We start from the raw sequence: 9,121 nt of genomic DNA, 5'->3' as shown, positions 1-9,121 counted from the left end.
GCCCTCATCTAGTGCTATGCCAAGCAATAAGCAGCAAGCCACCTGCCTTTCAGCTCCATGGCATTATGCAAAACACTGGAACAGATGATTACAAGAATGTGTATATATGTATATAAACCCTGACAAAAATACCTGGTCCCTAAGAAATGCTTCCTCTCTACCTCACCAACTACATATTTTGAAAACAAATCCAAAAATGTTAAAAGCATGTTTCAGAACAGTTTGTTCTATGAGCACAATAAAAATATCCCTCTGCTGTATGAAAAAAAAAAAAGTTTATTATAATTTAGGAATATGAGCAAAAGTAAAGTATTTTATAATAGCTTAAAATCCATGGCAATCTCCCCTGTCTTTGTGTCAAAACTTATGGCATAGGTGACAGCAGCAGGGTCTGACAGAGCTTCTGACTCAAGAACAGAACTGAAGAAATACACAGCTTGCTTGCAGTGGGGATTCCAGGCACAGGTTCCCTACAGGAGACAGTTCAAAGTGGAAGCAGTTAAAACCCTACCAATTATTACCACACAGTAACAATGCAGTAAGAGTTCTTGTTCCCAGCTGAGCCCACAAGGATCAGCATCATCTCTCCCACTGCCATCCACCCCACCCTAGGAACACCTCACTTGAGTACCATGTGCTGCTCTGCACAGAGAAGGCAGAGGAAAAAATGCATTTTGGTCAAAGAATATTTAGATAGAATACCAAAAATACTCCTTCCCCTCCCAGTTTTTGCTTTTGTTAAACTGAGAAATGGTATTTGTAATAAACTCTACTTTGAGCTAGCATCATATTTAAACTCTGAATTGATTCCAAACTGTGGAGCATTTTGATCCAATTCAGATTCTCCCATTTTAAGGTACATCTGCTCCCTGCAAAAACATGAACAGATATTTCTACTAGTTCTGTCTATGTAGTATTCAAGCAGTGTAACAAAGAGCACTACATAACCCAGGCATGGCTAACAGGGACCCATTGTTCAGCACTGTAACCCTACAGACTTTGATGTAATCATCTAGACTGAAGATGTACCTTTTCATTTGAAATTTGCATCAGTCCTGTACTTATGGAGATATCTGCAGCAAGATGATATTCCATCCACAAAACTGCTCCATGGCTCTTTCCTTTCCTGGGGAGAGGTGAAAGATAAAACCTGTTACTTCCTACAGTACTGACAGCTTCACAGTGACACTGCACTAGCAGGGAGAGCTGGAAAACCAGGGAGAACTTCCTTGAAAAAAAGTTGAACAGCTGAGTGATTTGGTAATTGGGCAGCAACTTTTAAGATATTTGCAGATATGAAATCTAAAAAAAAGGCAAGGAAGAGGAGAATATGTCATAACTACATCTGCTCAGCAGCACAGTCATTTAACCAGCCCTGAACAACGAGGCATAAGTTACACTGCATGTTCAGACAGCACTTCCTTTAGAGCCCCCAGCTGCTATTGTTTCTGAATTTTGAGGAAACATTTACCCCACATACCATGTCACTTCAAGAAGCAGAGGTGCTGCCAGTGTGCTGCCTACAAATACAACTGCTGCAAAGGCAGAGACCCCACACAGGTGGTTCTGGATTTTGTGAAACCTTGAATTTTGCTCCACAATGAGAAACAAATAATTACAGCAGTGTTTGAGTTATCAAAGATCTAGGCAGTGAAAAAAGAACCCCAAAAAACCTTTCCCCTGATTTTTAATTCTTAAGTAGCATTTTAAGTTTGAACAGAATTAAGGACAATTTGTAGTTACATTATAGTGAAAAATATCTCAGAAGACATTACAAATATCAAAATTGCCAGAATTATAGTTAGAAGGACGAATAGCACACATTTTAACAGCTATTAACACAATAATTTAAAGCTATTAAACACAGTAATTTATTAAACTCAATAATCTGAAGAGCTAAATAGGAGCTTTTTCTGCAAGAACTCAGCAACAGGGAACAAACAAAGACTAAAAACATCCAGACAATGTTTTACTTTCTCTACACCATATATTAACCTATTTAAATTTTAAATCACAGTAACAGCTAGAAAAATGTTGGGTTTGAAATACAGGCATACTATCCAATCTAATAATATCTAATATTATTGTTATAGCCTGTTGAGAACAGCCACAGGAAATTTGTGTCAGAATAACTTCCACAACTTCAGGTCACATTATTAAAAACTGTCAAGTTTGTTCCCACCATTAGGTGTAATACCCAAAGAAGCTGAGCAGGAGGGAAAGCCATGGCAGCTGACAGGAATCTTTCCTGCAGTGAGCAAACTGACCGCAGAAGAGGCACAGAGCCCTCCGTGCTGAGGCAGTGCTGGGGCACAGGCTCTCTGAAGTCAAACACCAAAACTTCCTGGGGGTCAGACAGTGACTTGCAAGGATATTCCCACAGAGGGTGAGGTTCTGCTTCCTTGGATTCCCTAAAATTCAGAGAATCCTGAAGAAAGAAAGGAATAAAATTATCTGAAGACAATCAAAAGGCAAACAGTCTGTGTTTTCAAGCTAATTACGTGTCCTTAACCCAGAGTATTTAAGCAATAAAGCTGCAAGAGGACAGGACTGCACTTCTTAGGCACATGGGAAAAAATGTCCTACATGCATGAACCCAAGTGCTGTGACAATGGCCCTCAGCAATGACACAAAACCAGGCACTTTCAAAAGAAAATGCATTTAAATTTTCTTCTCCCTCCAGAGGAATTCTACTCTACAAGTGCCTGTACTCCTCCACAGTGACTGTCAAGGTAATCTAAATGGCTCACTCAAATATGGATATTGACAGTCCAGCTCCAGAAATAGATACAAATAAATCTCACCCTTCCTATCTAGTTCTCAGTAGTCAATAAGCCTTTTTCTCTTTCAAAAGTACCTCCAAGTAAGGGCAGCAGGATTCATCTATAAACAACTCCCATTTTGAGAACAGTATTTTCTTTTTGAATGAACAGTTATCTTCCAAACACAGCAAAGCACTGAAGAACTTGACAAACAAGAAGTAACTGCCAGCCCCAAACCCACACCATGAAAGGTGCTGTTTTACAAGAACTAAACAGTCACCAGAGTTCTGAAAGACTAAACCAATGGTGTTCTGCCTAACATACAGGTTTCCCAACAGTTACAAAATGCTTTATTAAGCCAAGGTGAGTTTTTGTTTTGCTGAGACTTGTGCTGAAACTACTTTCAGTCTTCTTACTTTAATCATATCATCCATAGTCTGGACATCAAAACCTTCACAGATGCCACATGGACTCCGGATTCTCCATAAGTCCTATAAAAAAACCAAGGATTTTGTTTGGATTTATTACAGGAAACAGGAAATCTTAACATAATTTTAGCTGTAGAGCAGACATTTGATAGCAAGCCAGATAAAGACTCTCTACTATCTATACATTCCTAAACCATTACAACTACTGCAAGAATTAGAAGACAGCATAATTCTGGGAAAACATTTTTTAAGGCAGTTAATTCTTCAGCCACTGTTTTAAACTCCTCTAAAGAATCTGTCACATTTCTTACAATCTCTATGCATAATTTACTTTAGAGCATGTATGGATTTGCCAGGATAAAACCCTTACAGCCCCTGCACTTTCACTGCCCAGCACAGGTAAGTGCTCCCAGTTGCACTGAACATCTCACAGCTGCCAGGCTAACACATCTCCCTCCAGCACTTCAAAGAGGAGTGAAATCATTTTAGGCACTTCATACTGTGCCTCTCATTGACTGTAGCAACTCAGCTCAACTTTTGCCTTTTCTTAGACCACATTAATGGTCTCTCAATAGAACACAAACATTCACTGGCCATGGATACACACATTTAATTACCTGGTCATTCTTGCACCTAAGCTCAAATGTTCCTGCTTTATATGCTGGCAGCAGGACTTCTGTACATCTCAGTAAATCCTGTCACACTTGTGCCTGAACACAGCACAAACTAGAGTACTCTGCATGGTATCCCTGACAGAGCACCCTGCTCCCTAAAGGCAACTGTGGACAAAACAAGTTCATAGCTAAAGGAATTCCATCAAATTCTTTCTCCTGGCTCCAGCTTTTGCTAATTGCTTAACCATGATGACATATCCATTCTGAAAAGACAGAACAGCCTAAGGAACCAGTTCTGCAAGATACCTTACAACATCTGCTCACTCTGTCTGACCAAAATCTGGTAAATGCAGAGGTTATTTTTAAAACCTCACAGGTTTTAGTCTTCGTGTTTTAGAGTCACCACTGAACAAAGAAGAAAACGTAAAATTAAAGCAATATCTTTGGGAACAGCTTAATGGAATGAAATACAAGTTAAATGTTCTACCAGAAGAGCTGTGTGGAATCAGCTCTGAACACAACCCTCATGAAAGGGTGAAACTCAGGTGACACGAATGTTACTTTACATTCTGCTACTAGATTGCTGAATAATCTTCCATCATCACTCTGCAGGCTTCAGCTTCCTCATCCACAACATGAACACAATAATGCTGACTTCCTTCCAAAATGCTTTGAGCTCTAGAGAAGCAAGTCCTCTAGATAAGAAAGCATGGAATTGAAATTAACTGCTTATTTCAATCTGATTACTCTTGATGAGTATTAAACACCTTGCATTTTTAACAGGTAAACTGGAGATTATGTTTATGTGAAAATTCATTAGATTATAGGCCTTTTTTTATTTACAGATATGTACATTATTTACTATATTCAGACTACAGAGTCCCTCACTTAAGCTACTGGCCTTTGCATATTAATGATGAAAGAACATATTTAATTTCCATTATCATTGTAGGTAAACATTTCACAATCTTCAGTTAAGGAGCTTAATGGCTGAAAAAAAAAAGTTTATAGCTTTGTACAATTTCTGAAAGATGACTTTTCAAATTATTTTTAAGATGTGCTCAAATTCAGAACTGTGCACTGCCTGAAAGAGGTTAAAAAAAAAAGAACATGCAATTAGGAATCCCACCTCCAGTCTTATCAAGCACCATTTCAAAAACTGGTATGTAGCAGAATATCTAATTTTATAAATAACCACTACTGTCACATGCTTCAGCAATTTCTAATCTAAAGAAGTATTTTAAAACATTCAGCCCTTCCATTTTAAATGGCAAAATTTCTTGAGTTAATTTGCTGACAAGAGATGGCTGAAATAGCAAAACTCACCTTCAAGATATCAAATATTCTTTTCTGAGGTGGTAAGTACATATTGGACAGAATCAAAATGCAATACACTTGTCATTAAGAAGTCCTAGAAGAGGACTTATTTCAGTGGATTTGTGTAAATATCAAATGGATACTTCTAAACAAGCTCACCTGGAACTCCACGACCATCATGTGCAAAGCAGCAGACTGAGGCAGGACAGAGACACTGCTGCTGAGGTGCCTGCTCACAGCTGTCCTGGCATACCAGAAATACAGGTTATGCCATGGCAGCAAACTGGTACTGAAAAATGGCTCCCCCACAAGAACAGAAATCTGGCAAAGAAAGGAGGAGATAAAAGCATTATAAGAACAACACAGGCTGTCTCAGTCTTCCAACAGCTACCAACACAACACAATGAAACTATTGTCCATAAAAATTAATTACTGTACACTGCACACCAGACACATTTCTGTGGGTTTAGTCAGCACATCTTAAAATGAATTTTCCTGCAACAAAGTTTGAGAGAAAATATTTTTATGTTGGAAGGCTTTGTAATGAGTCACAGTACTTTTAAAATTTTTAATTTAATGATGTTAGTACTTTCAAAGAGATTGCCATCTTCTTGAGGGGCTTGCCAAAGAGCTCCAGCCTTGTAGCACAGTTAAACCAGTTAAACTGCCTGAACAACTGGTGCAGATTATGCAACAAGGGAAAGTCACATCCTGTCAAAAACAAAGCAACAATCCTCCCACAGTCTTCAGTCTCCTTTAGTTTTAGTGGCACATGATCTGAACCATCTACTCACTGCATTTTGCAGAAGCAGGATATAATGGCATTCAGTGTGGTTACAATGGCACAGCAGAAAAGCAAAAACAATTTTTACCTTCTGCTCGCTACCACCCCCCTGAAATTCAGTATATTGGACAACTGTAACATACCTTTTTATCTTCAAAATGAGAAGGCTTCAGCAACTCAGGACGTGCTTCTATTATTTTAATTTTATCTTCAAGATGATTTGCTTTCAAAAGCTAAAACCAAAAAGTAGCACGCTGTCTTTAGCAAAAGTCACAGCTGAGACTCAAACACATACCAAAATAATAATTTTATTGAAAATAAATTACAAAAAAAAACCCCAATAGCCAAAAAAATTTTTTTTAAAAGACTGCCTACCATATCTTATCAGGTTGATGAGACCTGCTGTGCATCCTGCTCTTGAAGGATGCACACACTTAGAGCCAACGTGTCACACCCAGTGAACTAAAGCACCTGCCCTCCATATTCTTTCATACAAGTATATCAAAAGGCAGGTAACACAGAAATTGTCTCACTTTCTTTCATTTGTACTTTGAAACATTTAGGAACAACAGCCAAGAAAGGTAAGAATCACTTCAACCATGAATACACTGCATATTTGGCTTCTGCCTGAGACCAGGTTTGGGTCCTCACGTGCTGTTCCTGTTCTGTACTCCTGAGCCACGGGCTGAGCCAGACCTCTTTCAAATACCCAGTGCCAACTGAAAGAGCCACAGCCAAGGATGACTCCAGGAAGCTGGTTCATTCCCTCCTCAGACACCAGCTGCCTCCCCTGAACAGCCTCCACTTCACTGGCAGAGCCTTTTGTGCCCTTCCCCAGGGCAGCAGCTGGAACAGCACTTGCAGTGAAGAGCCACTGCCTGTCTCCTAAGAGCAAAGAGCACCCTCAAACACATTCATTAAACCGACTGAACTTCCAAACAATTGATGCAAGAACAACAAACAAAGGCATCAACTCCAGCCTCAGTAACACCAGGGGTTCATTTACTGCTTTAACAGAAAAGGGAATACTCACTTTCTCCATGACAGAACAGGACACACCAGAGTTTTCTACTGTAAACACCTAATGAAAACACACAACAATTAGTGAAACAGCTTTACAGTTTTTAGTTAAAAGAATATGTTAACTAAAGAATGAAGGAACACTTTGATGCCCCAGTGAGCACAGTTCACAAGAACCATGCATCTATTCCACAGCCCACTGCCACCAACCTTCTTAACAACTAAACACCCCCAATAACTACAGGCTAAATAATGCTGTTTTCACAGCCATACAAGAAAAAAACCACCAACAAAATGCAAATATTTTATTTTCCTTTTTTAAGATGTACATTTGCTCTAGGCACACATTTACTCCTGAACAAATGCAAGCATATTGCCAGTGTGCCAAGTCAAGCTCCAGCAGTGCTCACTCCCTGTGAGCAGTGTTCAACACCACCTGACTGGATCAGATGGAAAGTGCTAAGAAGCCTTTTGCAGTAAGAAAAAAAAATGAAGTTTTGTTCATAATTGGTGAAAAGCTAGGCAATATGCTACACTCCTCAGGATTATATTACATTACACATTCCCAGATATTCAGTCCAACTGCAATAGATTTTAGGCTGAAGACCCCCATGACAGGATACACCAAGTAAGGCACAGACACATAAGTGAGACAGCCAGGCAGCTCTCAGTTCTCCTTTACAGCCAGACTCAGTGTAATAATGAGCTGGAAATGAACTATACAGAGAAAAATACCAAGCTAAAATGTAAAAATCTGAAAACAGGAGGAAGTCTCGTACCTGCTTTGCTCCAAGATAGTGAGCCAGCACAGGCAGCAGACTGCCATCACTGATACAAAGGCAAACACTATCTGTGTTCAGAACCTACAGAAAATAAACAGTTATTGTTATTCCTATTCCAGGTGAAAAAGTTTTCCCCACTTTATACACTTCCATGTAAAATAAGGGTAAAAAATGCTCATGCAGTCCCCTTGGCTTAGGTTTGAAAAACTTTGCACAAAAATGTGTTGGGTATCTTTATTCAACTACCAATACTACTTTTAACAAATACACAGAGCTGCTACAAGTTCCTTACAATTTAAAAATGTAAAACTAAAGTTTTCATAACAAAAATATAACCTAGATCTGCTGATGGGAAAAAAAATATACTTGGTGAGCAAAGTCCTTTGCAGGGGAGAAACAAACTCCATAAATAATTTCTGCAAATAGAACAACACGTGCATCCCTCCCAGAAGCTGAAACCCCTGCAGAACAGGCACTCACTGTCCTCAGTGCCCTGACGTACTGGCGTGTCCGGGCCTGGTCATTGAGCTGCCCAAAGCGAGGCCTGTTCCACAGCAGGTGAGCGTGACACCTGCACACAGGGCTCTCCACACCACCAGCTGCTTCAGCCTCCTCTGCTCTGCAAGAGATGTCAATGAAGTGTTAACCACGGCACCACAGACATGCAAACACCTACACTTGTGCATTTGGGCCACAGTGCACACTAATGCATAGGGACTCTGCTGTTACTTTTTCAAAGTTACTGGTTCTTCAATGACATTTTTGTAACTTTGCATTTCCAAACAAAGAGAGGCCAAAAAGAACCAATTTTCACCTTCACAACCGAGAAACCCACCCACTAACTGTGATGGTTAGGTTTTTAGGCTTTGTTCTTTCAGAAAAAAGGTACTAGTTTGGATCCCTAAGTAAAAAAGGCATAGGAAATTCAGACATTTTATAGCTAGCACTGATTTTTAAACATGTTAGCTGCTACTGTCTCACAACCAATGTGATTAAGCTCCTTTTAACCCGAGAAAAAGGCAGCAATCTCAAAAAGACAGTGCTGACTAAGAAAACAGAAAATGGAGACAGAATTATTATTTCACTTCTTTACCTACATGCCAGCTCAGCTGAGCTATATTTTAGGATTTCCAGGAATCAACCACGAGTGTTTTTTGTTTCTCTGTCACAGCATGCACAAGGTACAAGGCAGGACCTTGCAGTCCAACTATGTTTTTATGCATAATGTGTATTTTGCACCTGTACATAGCCCATGAAGCAGCTTTGCATAATTTTCTAGTCTTTAGGTTCTTCTCTTGCTCTTCTACAAAAACAGACACTCTAAGAGCAGCAGGTGCTCAAGCCTGGAGTGAACAGCAGCCCTTCTTCCCCCAGAGCTGTTACCTGGCTCTCTGCAGGGAGTACCACAGGCAGT

General features: G+C 39.7%; 1 protein-coding gene across 2 annotated transcripts in view; it reads right to left on the bottom strand.

Moving 5' to 3' along the window:
* Positions 1-293: 293 nt before the first annotated feature.
* The window catches only part of PRMT7 (protein arginine methyltransferase 7), a 14,890-nt gene continuing 6,062 nt past the window's right edge, over positions 294-9,121 (bottom strand). For both annotated transcript variants that reach the window (XM_027646987.1, XM_027646988.1), the window contains exons 10-18: positions 8,188-8,326; positions 7,705-7,788; positions 6,939-6,986; positions 6,049-6,138; positions 5,281-5,442; positions 3,179-3,253; positions 2,268-2,428; positions 1,030-1,126; positions 294-470 (exon numbers count right to left, since the gene is read on the bottom strand). In XM_027646987.1, the coding sequence (XP_027502788.1) occupies positions 315-470; positions 1,030-1,126; positions 2,268-2,428; positions 3,179-3,253; positions 5,281-5,442; positions 6,049-6,138; positions 6,939-6,986; positions 7,705-7,788; positions 8,188-8,326 (1,012 nt within the window). In that variant the 3' untranslated portion in view covers positions 294-314. The remainder of the gene's footprint in view (positions 471-1,029; positions 1,127-2,267; positions 2,429-3,178; positions 3,254-5,280; positions 5,443-6,048; positions 6,139-6,938; positions 6,987-7,704; positions 7,789-8,187; positions 8,327-9,121) is intronic.

Source organism: Corapipo altera, unplaced genomic scaffold (genome assembly GCF_003945725.1).
Source record: "Corapipo altera isolate COAL_440 unplaced genomic scaffold, ASM394572v1 62, whole genome shotgun sequence".
NCBI lineage: Eukaryota > Metazoa > Chordata > Aves > Passeriformes > Pipridae > Corapipo > Corapipo altera.
Note: the sequence above shows the minus strand (reverse complement) of the source record. Positions and strands in the feature narration are given on the sequence as shown.